The 17336-nt window shown below is 43.1% G+C and overlaps 1 protein-coding gene across 1 annotated transcript in view; it reads right to left on the bottom strand.

The window, feature by feature from the left end:
- The window catches only part of ARPP21 (cAMP regulated phosphoprotein 21), a 155131-nt gene that overhangs the window by 75557 nt on the left and 62238 nt on the right, over nt 1-17336 (bottom strand). The window contains exons 10-13 of the mRNA XM_042955233.1: nt 13148-13256; nt 11115-11216; nt 4801-4838; nt 2922-2981 (exon numbers count right to left, since the gene is read on the bottom strand). Coding sequence (XP_042811167.1) covers nt 2922-2981; nt 4801-4838; nt 11115-11216; nt 13148-13256 — 309 coding nt within the window. The remainder of the gene's footprint in view (nt 1-2921; nt 2982-4800; nt 4839-11114; nt 11217-13147; nt 13257-17336) is intronic.

Genomic DNA, 17336 nt, shown 5'->3' on the forward strand with positions numbered 1-17336 from the left:
GGTCCCGGTCTCACAGATGTCATCCCTAGCTCTGTCGTCTCCTCTTCTAAAGACAATAGACCGTGGAGAGGTTAGGAGTGAGCACGTCTCATTGAAACACTCACCAGCCAAACTGTACAGAAGGTACACAGAAAACTTTAGGGGTTGTTTCAACTTTACTCACTAAACTTTTCCTTTGTTTTAGAAGAACTGAAGAAGGTAAATGGATCCAAGAGATAATAAAAACGAAAAGGCTTGTCTGTGATTGCAACTTCGCATAAATGAGGGGAGGGCAGAAACCTCACACACAGAAAAGCACTCAGTGCCCTCCTGTCCTCCATCAATTTTACTTATATTCTCTCTGTTAGGACCTCAGGGATTGCTGGCTTCAGAAAGATGATCTCAAGAAAGACCAGACTCGGAGTAGAAGGTATCACACACACCCAATGGCCAGGTGGCTTGAGTTCTTCAAACTCCTTTGAGATTCAAGAAAGCCAGAGGAGGGAGGGTTGGGGTGGGGGTGGGGGGCGGAATAGCCTTTTCAAGGGTGTGGCGCTCCATTCCTGTTTTCAAGTTCCCAAATCAACTTTATTCTTCTTGCATTGAATTCTGATTAATTTGACCCGACTTTGACAATGCTGGGCAAAATCATTATTTCATAACGGTCAACGCACCAGGGCTGTGACGATAATCTCACACGGAGCTAATTTAGAATATTTTGGGTAGGAAAAGATTTGGGGTGGTCCTTAGCCGCAGCATACAGGATGCATCCGAAGGAAGCTCTCCGTACGCAGGTGACGATCACTAACTCTGCTTCGGTGTCCCTCTCCCCATGCATGGTGCACCTCCATTAGTGGAAATGCCGGGGTGGCTTAGCCTGTCCCTGCAGTGGAATGTCCACCACTATTCCTGGGTGGAAACGAGCGTGCAGGAGTCTGGAGGCTTCACTCTGGCAATGGGTAACAAATCGAGACTTGGGCCACACCCTTTGGCCAATAAGGCCACCCAAGATCGCCTTAACGTCGTCTACTCTACTCTCCACCAGCTCAAAGCAGCATCCCAACTCAGAATCTGTCAAAATTCCCAAAGAGGGAATTTAAGTTGCTGCTTTAGAATTAGCGTGAATGAGATTCATAGTAATACAACTAATTCTAATTTATGATCTCTACTGATACACTGAAACAGTATTTTTACAGGTCTATCCATTGATTATTCACCTTAGCACTGGCAAGGCGAGGGCCAGAATTGAATTCCACATCTATTCGGTATAGAATCATAGGCGTCATAGAAAAAAACATATCCACAAGTGTTTTCCTGTCCCTCCTAAGCCCAGTCTTGGTCCCTTCCTACTGGAAACCAGGAAGACAAAGGTAATGAGATGTCTGGTCCTCAAGAGCGGTCGTCCCTCATGTACGTAACAAGAATCTGATCCCAGGGGGGTCGTAAAGCACGTACTCTACTGTTTTTGTGCTGATTAATACAACTAATGACATTTATTTTCCTTCATATCTGAACGTGATATTTTTCTGACCAAGTTAAGTATGATGTATACTTGGAGTTGCGTTATTATCGTGTGGATGCCCCTGTGCTCAGTCATCATCCTGGGTCTCTGTGCTTGGTGACTTGGTGGGTGATGGCACTCCTACTTGCGATGGCTGATCTGAGTACATGATAGTTCAGGCTGGGGACCAGATTTGGGGCTATGTAAAACCAATTTGCCTATCAGGGGCAAGAACTCACATTTCATTTATATGGACCTGAAGAAACCAGATCATGGTGTAAGTACAGGAGCACTGGTAAATTCTCATTCTTCTCTGGGTTTTTAAAAAGAACAATGCAATGTGTTGTTGTTGTTGTTGTTGTTGTTTTTAACCTACAAGTGTGAAAGTAAAGGGTCTAGCAATACCAGAGTAAGGCATTTGCCTATGTAGTTCAACCTGGAAAAGTGAAGGAAATTTTGAAAAAATCTTTTTATTTCTGCCAAAGTATAAAGGGAACAAATCAGCCTAACTTTTCTAACGCTGAGGTTCGAAATTCACATTGACTGCAAAAAGATATTTTCTGAGCACACAACCCATTTACTGTTCTTGGTCTTTTTTTTCCCTTCTAAGTGGGCAAGAGGTTTCATTTGTTTGTGAACAAATAAGTTTTCTCTTTCCTACAATAGAGATGAATCCTAATACTCATAAAAGCAGTAACATATAAAATATATATATATATTTTACATCTTGAGTACATTGATAGAACTGTGTATCCTTTGCCCTAAAATGAATGCTAGACATATATTTAATAGGGTAGTGACAATATGGGTACGGTCCCTCTGCTTTCATGTAACTGCTAGCCTATATAGAACTTAAAATATATAATATTCGTATGTAATGAACACATATATACCAGTCCCCTTATCTCACACAGACCTTGATTTAAGTAACTCATTCTAATTGGAAGCAATCCTGTGCCTTCTTGTGCTGGAAAAAAGTAACGTTAGAAATATTTATGACTATAAAAAATTCCACTACTCAAATGGACTTAGCATTGGTTTGTTTTCCCATATCAGGTACGTATAAATCATTGCAAGCTATCGGAGAAATTTTAACTTGGTGTAATTCACCACAGTTGACTCGGGAATGTTAAATCAGTGTGCTGCCAGAGTGACCTCTTGAGAGGGAAAAAGGAAAACAAACAAACAAAAAAACTTCCACCAAAAACAGCAAATCAGAAGGAGAACCCTAAAGGATTATATACAAAGCAATATTTTCCTGGTCCCATATCCCACATTATCGAATACGGCTTCAGCACTAGCTTTGTAACAAGCTTTTACAAAGATATAACCGAACATGTTTATTTCATGAACAGATATTTTACACTAATACATTTATATTTAACATTGATTCTGCCACAGAAGCTGAAAACACAGTTTAAAAAAAGTAAGCCATACCAACCGAAAGAGCTGTCTTTTCTTATAGGTCTCATTGCATATGTTACTGTCTTCCAAGAGCCTACTGGAAATGAAAAACATGGTTTTTATGATATAAAACCTACTGACACTAAATTTCCTATGCTAAATGGGTGTGTCCTACATTGTAACATACCTGCTTTCAGATCAACCCCATATACTATGTTTTATGTGCATGTTGTTGAATTTTTGCAACAATAAATTAATGACAGCATGATTTTTCCCTATCCTGGCATTAAGGCGCTGATACTAGATAAGAAGGAAAGGAAGAAGAAAGAGAAGGAATGGAAGAGGCGAGGAAGATAATAGAAATCGGTATGGATACATCAGACATGTCATTAAACACATTAAAAGTTGTGATTTTTTTTCCCTTGGATAATATTAAAGTTATCTTTTTTTCTTGGGCATAGTGAAATACTGACATTCCAAAGACAGGTATCCAAGAAATGTATTTACTTTTGTAGGGAATCCACTCAATTAGATTTTTGCTTTTTGGAAATATCAAGAATTGTTCATATGCAATGCATGTATGGGACCAATTACTATACTGACTAATATGATTCAATTTGAATTTAAGGGACACGTGAGTGCATTAGCACTCTTTTTATACAAAATCCAAGGAGATATAAAATTCGGGCATAAGGCATGGAGAATGATTGGCTGGATGATTGGGGAAGAAGGTTTCCCACTAAACTGAATTATAAACACTCCATCCTTTTGGTCAGAATATAGAATTGTAGAATGCTTCAGAATCATCCCTAAGATGTTAGCACCCATAGTTTCTTAATTTAACTATAAATAGAGACTATTTACTTAAGTATATATGAATTTTGATGTTGTTTTTGAATGCCTTCTATAGACGTGTTTTCCACTTTCATCCATTCTTCTAGAAGAGGCTGTTCAATTGAGGGGGTTAGTTACTTGAAGCTTTCTAACTGCTAACATTAAAGATAGCTTTTTTCCCCCCAATCATCGCTAATGCCCGGTTTAAATTTTCTCTAAGCACTAGACTTTAATCAAACAGCCTCCATTTTAATCAGTTTTACGGGGGCGCCCATTAAGCCGACACCTGAAATAAAATTAAGCACCACTCTTTGAAGGGATACCATATTTCCATTCCAACTTGCCCATTCTGATGTCCCTCAAACGTGATTAATACAGCTAAGGTGGAATTCTTTAATTCCCCTTGAAAAGCTGCAGTGGAATGAATGGAGCGTTTAAATATCTATGCCAGTTGAGAACAATTTCTTAAAAAGTGTATGTGAAATATGCAAAACTTCAACTCATCCTCTCAAGACCTTGGAGAAGTTGTATAACCCACCCATCTCACAACAACTAGCCCCGTCCTGACTCCCAAGTTAGCAACTCTAGATCGGGTTAGCTAGATTTCCAAGTTAGAGTGAGAAACTTAAAACAATATATTATCCCAATTATTGTTTGCATAGCTATATAGAATTACGGGGCGCAGGAAGTGGCTAATAATACCCAACACACAAATACTATTAACAGCCTAGTGCATAAGCCAATGAAACTGCAAGTTCATTCATGCTTTGTAATGCCTGGTGAAGGTAGCAGGATTCCACCTCGGGAAGAACCAGAAGTTGAGGCTTTAAATAAAGAAAATGTGCAAACTTACGTTTGGAAAGAACAGAGAAGTAGTTCCCCAAAGTAAATGGTTTTTAGGCATGCTAAATAACACATATGCGTGTGCATATAAGTGCGTACACAGAGATATATGTATTTACTTATACATATATTCAAGCTCACACTTATATATGGGATATATACCTATGAATACACAGGACACACACGACAGACTTTTTTTCCTCTAATGACACGAAAAAGCAAATTTCAATTTCATTTACCTGGTTTCCACAAAAAGGCTTTCCTGGGAGCAAACTGACTGGAAAAAAAAGAAAAGAAAAGAAAAGAAGGCATTGTATCAGACGTTCTGGATGTGCCGAAGGATCCCAATTCCTTGCCTGATTTTAAAGCTACTTTTCCCCTCCAAGAGGAGAAGAATGAAGAAACATAGGTACTATGTTTTGAAAAAGTGGAAGCAGAAAAGGGAAAAATTGGTTAGAGTTAGAAGCGTAAACCATTCTCATTCAGCACACAAGTACTTTCCCATCGGGGCGTCTCCAGGTTACAAATACATTTAGCCCGCTCGACATCAGGGTCAGAAGTAGAGGGATGTGAATGAGCTGCTGGTTTATTCCGGGGCTGCGGAGATGCGGCCCCCGACCAGAGCCAAAAGACTGGTTCAAATCAAGGCAGAAAGCGTGCGCTTAGCACCATCAACCTGAGATCGGACAGTCAGGGAACCACAAACCTGCAATTGTTACCTGGGAATGACAGACTCTGGTGAAATAAAACAGATTGGCTGCAAGACACTGAAGATTGAAGACATGCCCTCAATCCATTTTAGGAGGGGGGGAGGGGACGCAGAGACAATTGAGAACAAAATGAAGTTAATTCGGAAAAACGATGCCAAGCTCCGTCTAATGTTCTGTTTTGTTTTTCACCCAGGAAAAAAAAACAACAACGTGACTTTCTTCTTAGCTTCTGTCCCCCTAGCTATCACTGCTCTTCTCTCTTGTGTTTAATACACTCGCAGGGAAGAGAAAATTCTATTATCATTATGTGCTGGGGAAAGGCAGATCTGATTCAATTTGAACAAGCAGAAAGAGAGAAGTCGAAGCAATATAGTGCAATGATCCTCTAACATAGTGACCGTGTTTAGGAATTCACCTAAAACCGTTTTCAAAGTACTGAGTTGCTAAACATAAATGTACACCCCACATTCTATGTGCAGATTTTCTCAATGATGAATAAATGGCCTGCTCAAGGGATCACTCGAGACCTAACAGGTCCGATTCAAGAGAAAATAAAACTAAGGTAAATAAGGACCTCTCAATATTGAATTCTTAAATTCAATGATCAGCTAATGTAACCACTACTCAGAGAGGCAAGCAGGATATTGGTTTCTCTGTACATTTTGGTGGAGAAGTCATTTCCTTCCGCTAAATCAAAGGGCTACCTTTGGACCTAATGTGCTTTCCTCAGTGGTCTGAGTGTCTCAGCGAGGGCATCTCTAGAACCATTTCTCTTTTCACCTTCGTGCGTTTAACAGACATCCTGAAAGTCAAGTGCAAAGCATCTTATTTAACAAAAAGAAAAAAAAATCCGATTAAAAAGAAAAGCTTTACAGAAAATCTTTTTAATTCGATGTTTATGTGCATAAACAAAAACGAGGACAATCTATGTACCACTGGCATCATTCCTGCGAAGATCTCTTTATAGTAAGCAAAATATTCCATTGTCTTTGCCTCCTTTAGTTTGGTTTTACTCCTGGTTTGAGTCAAGTCATGGAACTAATTGTCTCAGGTACACATTCCGAGCCCCATACTCTCTTACTACTCAGCTCACGTGGTTGGAAAGAGGTCAATTACGTTTATGCGGTTCATGCCGGGTATTGGAATTACTGACACTCTACTTCTTTGAAGGAGTTGATCAAAGACATACTGACCTCTTCAGACTCATTAATCTAGTCGTATTCGGGGGGGGGGAAAGTTAAGCTTCCCTAACTCTTTGAATTAAAAAAATAATAATAATAAGGCACCTGCAAGTCAAAGATAACTTTCCCAAAAACGTATCTCAAGAGTATTTTCCAATGTTTGTGCAAAGGTCCTAAAAATCTATCACATGATCCTTCTGCCACATTTGCAGAAATAGGACAGATACGGTTATGGGCTGTGATTCAGTAGCTGATGAAAATAAACTTTTTGAAAAAGTCATGCGAATAACTTGCAAATTTAAATAGCAGAGAAAGATAAAATTGTCATAGTAATTAAGTGCAGCTTTTAAAGCTGTCACTTATATGCATTCTCAGATATAAAGGGCTCTTTTTTAATTTTTAAGGAGAAAACGATTTTGCCTAATGGGTTACAGAATCTCTCCCACACCCCACCCCAACCTGGGTGCACCACACGCCTTCTCGTCGGTTGTCACAGAAGAGGGATCCCAGTACGTGCTAGGAAGACCGTGGATGAGCTCCTCCAAGAATTCCTCCTTATATATAAATATCCTTCAGAAAGCATCCTCCAGGCAAAACACGTCTTTCCCAAATACATTGCTTTATCAGCGTAACCTTGCCAAAGCCAGCAACATTGCATTGAAGTGATCATAAAATAAGCTGAAATTCTTGCCAAAGGAAACAACAGTTATATTTCAAATATCTCTGACTACAAAAACTCACTTATGTTTTATTTGAGAACTAAATTGCAGTGTGCCTTGACTTACAACAACTTCATTGTCAAATAACAAATGTGTCCTATCTCAAGCCACCCGGATTCTCAAACTATATTTGAAATTAGTTTTCTAGAAAATCCCCAAATAACCTGTATAGTTTGATTGTGGACCTACATAAAAAAAAGCGCGCGCACGCACACACACACACACACACACACACACACCCCTTAGACACCAAGATACACTTGTAAACTATTCAAGAACACTACTCGTTTTCCCAAATAAATTTTAATTTTGCTGAAGTGTAAGTACCGGGGAGTACTTCTCTGTAACTCTATTATCACTTCAAGCAGGAAAAAAATACCTGTACATAAATATGTCCGTATTTGAACCTGTTTGAATAACTCCACCGCTTAAACAATAATAGGTTGGCAAGGGGAGTTGCTTTCATGACCTCAGTTCTTAAATTATGAAGACACTAAATTAAAGGCCAGCTAAGAAAAAGACTGTATGTTTGCAACTTAGATTCCTTATGCTGGATTCTTTGCATTGGTTTTACAACTGACTTACTATATTTGATTTATTACCTTGTGTACCTCAACAATCTAGAGAGCAGAAACGGTCACTTGGGAATCCGGAGTTACATAAATTAAGTCTCTCTAAAATGTTTTTATGTATGTGGTAAGGAAGATTTATTACTGCATGTATTCAAGAAAGTCCGTATTGCTGGTTACGTCTTTGCGTTTGCGTTAATAAAAGATACGGTGACATCTTGTTAACTCAGGGTGGCCCCCGATGATCCCTGCCTCTGGGCATTCACGTTCTGGAGTACCTCCCACACGGCACCGCGTTTGGTCTGTGTGTCCAACCGAATACAGCAGAAGGCAAGGTGTCAGTTCTAAGATTAGGTTATAAGAGACTCTTGCTGCCACCTTGGGCTCTTTTTCTCTTGGATCATTGCTCTGGGGAAGTTAGTTATCATGTCTTCAAGACGCTCAGTAGCCTATGGAGAAGCCCACACGGTGGGAACCGTAGATCCAGCCAGGAGCTGAGGCCTGCCAATAACCATGGGGGTCCGTCAGAAGACCACAGCCCCAGCTGACAGCTTGACTGTAACCTCACAAAAGACCGTGAGCCAGAACTGGCCGGCCAAGCTACTCTCAGTTTCCTGACCCACAGAACTTGTGAGGTAAAAGGCATTCTGTTTGTTCTAAGCTGTCAAATTTGGGGATAGTTTGCTGAGTAGCGATTAATAGCGAAAACACAGGGAACACCAGCCTTCGGGCTGCATTGTTTCTCCAGAGCTGCAGGCCTAGGAAGACAGGCATCAGGCATCGTTTCTCCCTCTGGGAGGGCGGCTTTGAGCCTTTTAAGGGTCATGAAAACTTATAAACAATCCAGATCTTTTCCTTACAAAAAATGTACCCACACTCACAGACATAATGTTTGGCAGATGATGTCAGGAACTGGCTTTAATCTCTGAAGCCTGCCTATGAGTATCCTCCGGGTACAGGATACCAATGAAAAATAAACCCACCCCAGAGATCAGGTGGAAAAGTAGTGCCAGAACCGGGCAGGGGCCCCACCTGAATTAGGAAGTGCTGGTCACCGGAAAGCCTATCAGAGGAGCTCACACCTCTACTCCTGCAGAGGGAAGGAGCCACCGCATTTCAAAGAAGGCTGCAGAATGGCTGGCGTCATGAATTGGAAAGGCTCTGGCAATAGCTTGGCATTTAGGCCTTCCCACACTTCAATCTGCTTTTGCTTTTTAAAAATATGCTAATTCAGCAGTTAGTCATAGAGGCTCGGAACAGCAGCTTTGCCTCCAGTCTGTAACCCGAGACCCGGGTTCCTTGCTGGGGCTGTAGCGAAATGCAACGTGTACAAGGAGTCACGGCCCCCCCTCCCGCCTGTGATGACCTCTCTGGGGACGCGGCCACGTGCACACGAAAGGGCAGCAGCCCGAGAATCACCCTCCTCACAGGCAGGCATCAGGGATGGTTCCCTGGCCACCCAGCCCCGGAGTGTTTGGCAATGTGGCATGGCAGTACTTTGAAAGAATACCACGATGTTTGTAGATTATCTGGGTGATTAGGATTTGCTTTGCAACACAACTCATTCATAAATTTTATGCCTTGCTAGAATGAGAGTCAGAGGGAAGTGTGCGTGCGCGTGCGCGCGTGCGTGTGTGTGTGTGTGTGTGTGTGGCAGGCCGGGGGAGAGAAGGACGGGCAGAGAGGAAGAAAGAAAGAGAAGAAAGGACAAACTAGCCTTCAGGCAGCTCTCTCTCTGTGACGCTCATTGGCCAGGCACAGGCTCGCTGCGTTCCAGTCCACCGGGGGCACCCCCCAACTAGCCTGGCTACACCACCTCCAAGCCCCTCATTACTCTATCCTTGGATCCAGGAAACACGATGAAAAGCCTACCATGGGTCGGGCTGCGCTTTGCGCCATCAATAACTCTGACTGTCCGAAAAGCCCAAGGAGCCCACACATACGCGGAATATTCTAGACCTGCACGTGGACAACGTCCTTCTACAGCCACCTCCACCCCCCCTCTCTCCCACTCTGCCAACTCCGGAGCTCTGAGCCAAATCATCCGATCACTAAAATTCTATTTCCCTGCACCCGTGACAGGCAGCGGGGATCTAGAAGAGAGAGAGGCAGCCCGTGTAGACAGGGAAGAAAGGCATCGTCGGTGGGTCGGAATTGCCTCTGCGGTTTTCTGTTGAAGGCACCAGCGTGCTCTGGAGGGCCAGGGACACTGGCTGGGGCCCGAAAACTCCCAGGTCAGAAGGCCTCTCCATGCTACGCAGTGGAGCCTAGGTCTCTACGCTGGCTTGGCAATGGCCTCCAGAGCAAAGCCCGACGGGAGGCGGGAGGCCCAGCTAAGGCAGCAGGAACCACGAGGAACTACACAAAGCAGCTCACACCTTTACTTCTGCTGAGGGAAGAGCCGCGACATCTCCGGAGGCTGCCAAGTGACTGCCTCGAACGCAAAGGCTAATGGCACCTGCTTGCCCTTTTCGCCTTCTTGCATTTAAATCCGGCTTTGTAAAAATCACTTTTTCACTTTCATTTAACTTCACTGCATTTTATTTTGGCCACGGCAGGGGAGGGGGGGCAGGGGTCAAAGGAAGAAAAATCCCAACCACGTTTGCTTTGCTGGGATTTGAACAGAGGAAATCACTCTATGGTTATTCCCTTGAAGAACCGCTCACAGACCTGATTTGATCTGAAACTGAGGGGGAAGGGGAGTATTCTCATTTAACTCGGATACAAGACAATGCCTGTACCTGCAAAGAAGGCAGAAAATTCTGTGTTTACGTATGCGATTAACAGAATCTTCTTTCTTTTTTTATATATGTCTTCCCTCTGCACGACATTCATATTAAAAAAGACAACACTGGGCCGTCTGCGGGCTAACACAGATGTGAAGGCATTTCTTCAAATCTGGCAACTTCCGGGGGGGCCTGGGTGGCTTTGTCAGTTGAGCATCCGACTTCAGCTCAGGTCATGATCTCACGCTTCGTGGGTTCCAGCCCTCCAGGGCTGGGGCCTGCCTCAGATTCTGTGTCTCCCTCTCTGTCTGCCCCTACCCTGCTCATGCTTTGTCTTGTCCGTCTCTCTCAAAAAGAAAAAAATGAACATTTAAAAAAATTAACAAGAAAACAATCTGGCAACTTTGCTCTGTCCTCAGGATCCATTCTACCGACCCGAATCACATCTGTGCCCCCCCTTCCGTCATAGCCTTCTGGAACACAGGCAACCCTGGGTCACTGTTCCATCACTTCCCTGAACTAAGGTCTTCCTCCAGAAACACCTCTGATACGCTGCAGTTCGATCTGTCCCTGGCTCCAGCTTCCTGAGTGAGTCCTGCCAGCTCGCTGTCCCCAGACACTAAAGAGGCAATTAAAACAGCTACTCACATCGTGTGCAAATATTCTCTCCCTCACTCTCTGATACTCCTCTTCTCTCTCTTCAATTGATTTACTTCGTCTGTCATCTCTAAATGGATGCACTCTGTTTTGCTGAACGGAAAAAAAGAAATCAGTACGGTTATCCAAGTTGAGCCGGTGCAAATCTGCAGTTAAGCAACCGTCAGCTGAGAATAATAAATGTTCGCTTAAACAAATGGAGCATGAAGAGTGTCCTTCCCTCGGGTCCCGAAGGAGGCTGGGCCGGTGTGCGGGGTGTGTGCCTAACGCGTGGAGGCAGGTGTCTGCGGCTCCTGCTTGCCTCCCCGCCTGACGCACGGAGGCCAGCGGTTTCCAGCATGAAAGCACCTGGACGTGTGTCCGGTGTGCAGCCAGTTCAGCTGGGACGCGGGCCACAGGGATGGACTCTGTCTCCTCTGCTGACTAACCTGTGCGTTTGGGACTCTTCAGGCGAAAGCGGAGTGTTGAGCACGCGGCTAGTTCAAGGTGGCTAAGGGAAGAAGTGGCTGCGAACAGTTGGGTGCTGGGAACAGTACTGGGAACGGTTGGGAACGGAACAAGGGAAGAAAGAAGGTAACGGGCAGAAAGGAAACTGTGGGCAGAGTGTCTCCGTGTTCTAACCGGTGTTCTTCCTTCCCTCGGTGACTGATCCTGCACCCTGCGTTTGGCACAGAAAGTAGACCCTGAATTTGAAGGGTCTGAATTTGTTGAGGAGGGTCAACACCAAGGAATCTAAAGGCACCATCCAAAGAACCCAGCATGAGGACTGTTCTTTTTCAGCCCTGGACCTGTGTCCCTGCCTGCGTCTCAGCTCCCCTCCCCTCCTATTGTCCCGTTCCTCACAGAAGGCTCTGCGCTAACCACCTTCATCCGTTCATTCAACAAACACCCACTCAGTACACGACACAGGCACATGTCTCGGAGTCGATGGGAGCTGCTTACAGCTCCATGGTGGTGGCGGTGGGGGTGCGAAGAACCGAGATACGAGTGAAGAACAGGGATTTTTTTTTTTTTTAGTGCGTCAGAGATGCACGCACTGGCTTAGTGACTCACAGAGTCATTAAAATGATAACTTGGGGGAGATGCAAGATTGTCTTACCTTCAAGAATTCTAAAGCAAAGTCTATTTTCAAAAAAAATCTATTTGGATTGTCAGAGACACAATGGGTGATTGAAATGGCAGCAGATAACTCTCTCCTGTCCGTATTATTGTTTTAACTTTATTTTCTTTTGTCATTCACTTAGTTAGCTATCTTCCTGATCACCCTGGATCCCAACTCCCCCACCCCCAATAACCCCCATCTGGAGAAGAGATTTAGCAAAGTCTCTCTACCCTCGCCGAAGTACCGTGAATCCTTACTCTAGGACAAGGTAATGTTTTGTCACAAGCAAAATACACAAAAGGAGAATGTTCTGCTACGGTTCATGCAAAACAAGCAGACAGTTTACATGGGCAGTAAAACGTGGGAAGGAGAAGGGGTGGAGAGGAGACTAAAACACGAACTCGATTCCCTTCCGTGAAGACTTATTTTAGGAGAGTTGCAAAATCCACCTGTCCTCACCATAACAAGGTTTGTTCTTTACGGCTACACCAGTTGGTCATCGGTCCGTATTGAGAATGCAGCACAACTGAAGGACAAAGCTGTGGGAGCGGAATTACTGCCATAGTTACACAGGCATCTGGAAATGGGATGACAAAGCTTTTCCCGACACCTCGGGCCAGTGGCGTCCCGACCCCGCACCCCCCTCACCAACACATGCTGCAAAAGCTGTGCCAAGCACCCCCCATGCAGCCCGACACACAGAGCCATTGCTGAAGCAATCGGGACAGATTTTCTCGGCTACCCGCTGAATGCCAAAAGGGGGAGCGAGGGAGGCAAGGAGGTTAGAGAGAGGACAGTCACCTCGGAGGTGGGGGGAGGGGGGGGCCGGGGGAGGGGGCCGGGGACCACAGAAGGACAAGAACATAAGTCAGCCCACCTTCAAAAACAACAACGTCAGCCACTCTCAAACTTGAGAACCAACCTGATTGTCTTCTTTATCAATACTAGAGTTATCTCGCTTCAAGATAAACCGCTTCTGGGATTCTTCACCTTTTTCATCTTTTAAATGTTCACAAAACCTTTGCTCTGGTCTGCCAGCAAAGTAAAACATATCAATAAAAAAGTTCTCGCCCCTGTTTCAAGTCATTTTCTCAGTGTCGCTTTTTCCCCCACAGTGGCATTCAACTTAAAAAAGAAGCTACAGGTGGTTTGGGTACCAGGATTGCTGGCATTACACAGGTGGGTAATAATGGGGTCACCTCACGGGGGTGTCGTCAGGATACCGTTTGTGGCTTCGAATTCGAAGTCTTGTTGGCTGCGTGTTCCTCACCACGGCTGAAGTGAAGAAAACACTTTTCAGGCCTGAACATGCATAGCGTGTAGGTGTGTGTTCTTTCCTTATTTTGACCTCCGTCATTCCTGAATGCAGTCAAGTTCCCAGCCGTATTGCCAAACAAATACGTATGTTGAGAACTTGGGCAGACCACGGTAATCCGCCAACGTCTGCGACAGGAGGACAGGTCTCGTCACATCGTCCCTTTCAAGAGCCATCAGGATCCACAGTGAGCGTGGCTCACCTATAAATTACTTCCATCTTTCCCCATGACAAATGCTCTGGAATCTGGCTCCAGTAGACTCTGACATCCTTGACCCTGTCTTGTAAATCAGTACAGTAATTGGGGAAACTGGACGTATTTAGTTTCAACAGCTTAATGGCTGATTAGCAGGGGGAAAATGCTCTAAGCAGTTACACGCTATTGATTAGTCAATTGATTTCTTTTTTGTAGGTCCTCTTAATCATTTTGTATTATTACTGGAAAGGGCCCCATGTCCTTGTTAATTTCCCACACTCGTCACTGCATGCCACAGAACTCAATGAATGGCTTGGGCATGGGTTCATCCCCAGAGGAAGTGCTAAAGTGTTTGTCCCACGTTTAGAAGGAGTTGTAATTGATGACTCTCATTAAAGCCCCTCTGTCATGGCTGATGGATTACTTCTGAAGCCCAGTGGGTCTCCTCTATCTCTACGGGGTTCATTACGCATTCAGTTATTGGAAAGCGCCTTCACAGTGGCTGTTGTTTAATATGGCTGACCAGTAATTAAGGGAATCTCAGAGTGTCCCTCCTCGCTCCAAAAGAAGCAAATGGCACGTTGAAAACAAAGGGATCTTTTTCAGTGTATGGCTCAAGGCCGGATGGGATGCATCTTTTTCTTAAATACATGTACGTGAATCATACTGGTATCGGTGAGCAGACACTACCAGAAAGTCGGAATGATACCAGTTACAGCTTCCAAACTGTGTGTCATTTTTGCAAAGTGTCAGCATCGTCTTTCTCAATCCTTACAGGACAACTCTGAGGTAGGAAGAACAAATGTTTTACGCTTCTTTCATAGATAAAGAAACCATCCCTCAGTGATCCTTTTGACTCCAGGTTTATAGATTTTCCCAGCAAGCCACAGGCCTCAAACAGCCTCTTCACATCCTTGCAGAGATGGGATGGGATTAGGTCTCTCTGCTTATACGGCACACAGTGGGCCAGAGGCCCTCAAACCCCACAAAGAAGAACTAAAAAGCCTGCATCACCTCACCCAAAAGATCAATGTAAATGTTTTCCACCGAAATTAAAATGTAAAATATAGCAGAACAAGCCATCTGGGAGTGCAAATATGACATTTTAAAATCGGAACGCCAAGAGAACAAAGTAAACTTGCACTTTACAGTGAAAAGGCCACTGGCAGTGGAGAAATTCAACATGGTTCGGTGTCGGATGGTCACCGCACGCTTCTTATTCCGCTGGACAGTCTTACAAGGTTAGCGTGAGTACTCGCAGGCCACTGTCCACGATTACGGTTCTCTGGGAATTTTTTTTTTTAACATTTTTAAAAAAATTTTTTTTAACGTTTATTTATTTTTGAGACAGAGACAGAGCATGAACAGGGGAGGGGCAGAGAGAGAGGGAGACACAGAATCTGAAACAGGCTCCAGGCCCTGAGCAGTCAGCACAGAGCCCGACGCGGGGCTCGAACTCACGGGCCGCAAGATCGTGACCTGAGCCGAAGTCGGATGCTTAACTGACTGAGCCACCCAGGCGCCCCTCTCCGGGAATTTTTTTAAAGCATCCTAAAACTGTCAGCTGACACTTAGATGTTACGGTGTTTTTATTCTGTAGCAAGCAAAACTGGATATCAACTTAAATACAGATGCTGACTATATCCATGCTAAGAAAAATCTCTTCTGGTATTCCTGAACTCTGCTGCCTGGTGAATTCTAGTAGATGAAATGCTTTGCTTGCTGCTAAGTTTACAGATCCATTTCTTGTATTGGGTGCTAATAGCCTATAACTGTTCATTTAGATAAAAAGTGGTCTGGGAAGGTGAACTTTTCGAGTCACGAGCATAAGGTGAATTTGCTTCAGATGAAGTTCTTTAAGAGGAAAACCATTTTGAGATTTCAGCATACTAACCAGGGTGAGAATGTGCGTTCCATGTGGGTTGAGACCTTGTTTTTTCAATACTTAATTCTTAGTGTCTCACACGGTGCCTGGAATATGGGAAGCATTTGGTTGAATAAATAAACTAATCAATGTGTGAATGAATGAAAATTTAATAGCGCTATATAGGAATCGCTGTATTTCAGGGACAGATCAAAGAGTCGCTGAATCAGATATGCAGTCATAAATTTTTAAATCATAAAACAGAACAAGAGAGAGTTTGGTTAGTAGGAGCATAAATTCAAATTTAGAACATGAAGAAGATGTTTAAAAATCAAATTCATGCTTTGGTTCAAGTTGACAAAAAAGAATCATGTTACTTAAAAAAAAATAGGTTTTAAAATTTTGAGGTTCTTTTGGGAAGAGAGGTGGGAATGAGAATCTTAGCGTCTCTAGCTTTGAAGCTTTTGGTTTACAGTGTCATTATAGTTACAAGAGCTATTCAAGCATTCGTTTTTGAAATTTCATTTGCATTTTTTCATGGTGCTGGTTGATTTGTTTCTCATAGCAGCACATGTTTAGGAAAAAATATATCCATCCCATAAGAAAAGAATAGTCAAAGGACCTGGCTTTAATCAATAATGCAAATGTGATTTAGAGCAAGAATATTTCTCATTCTAACAGATATGTTATGCAAAGTGCAGTCTCCATAATAGCTTTTCAAAAAATATCTTGTTTATTTTTTTTCAAACTTGAGAACCTACTAGTTAGTCCCAATTATTCATTCTTTCATGATCCTCTAAAAATATGTTGAGTGATTATAAAGTAACCATTTGAAGTTTGTGCAAAAAGAAAAAAAAAACACTTAGTAAGATTGTCCCAGGTTGATTTTATCGAGAATTATCTATTACTCTAGCGCAAAAGGGCAATTTGCAGTTTAAACTCATGCAGACTAAAGCATACATCTGAAGTACCACATGTGATTAAACTACAAATTACCGGTAATGCACCATTATATTAGAGCTTTTAAAAACCCTTTTTACCACTAATTTAACATCATAGCCATGTTATTTCTTAACCATAAAATGAGTGGAACTGAAGTAAGATATGAAGGCCCTTTGTGTAAAATGGGAACGGATAACTTTCAGTGTATCAATATGAGAATGGAACTCTAAGACAAACTCCGCAAAGCTGCAAAGGTCATGGTATTGATTAAATTCACGATAACTAGAGTTTACTGCGTGTCTCACAGCCATGCATAATAACACACGCCTCATTGTTCTTTCCTGATGGACTTTAGTCCTTGAGGTGTTATTTCTGGTGTTCTCCGTATCATCATCAAAAAGCAAAGAAAAGGAATTTAGCGTTTCTTCTTGATGAAAAGATAGTTTCTTCTTAAGGTACAGTTTGCAGTCGATACCAACCACGAATCTCATTGCTCGTACGTGAGGAACAGTACTGGCGTTTCCAGCCAGGGTCCTGGCATCCCCAATAGAAACCCTGAAAACTTAGAATTAAGTCCTCATTGTTTCTTATTAGACACAGCTCATCAACTGAGAGGCAGTGCGGCTGAGTGAAACTCCCAGTAAGACATTCAAACTCTGTCTTCTTGTCAATCGATTACGATTTTAGGCTCCCCCCACCTCTTGAAACTTAAAATAGATGAGCACTCATTATTATTTTCAAAAATCTTTTTGATCTGGAAATATTTTACCACCTGGTACTTGAGATGAAATTTA

Source organism: Panthera leo, chromosome C2, assembly GCF_018350215.1.
Source record: "Panthera leo isolate Ple1 chromosome C2, P.leo_Ple1_pat1.1, whole genome shotgun sequence".
NCBI lineage: Eukaryota > Metazoa > Chordata > Mammalia > Carnivora > Felidae > Panthera > Panthera leo.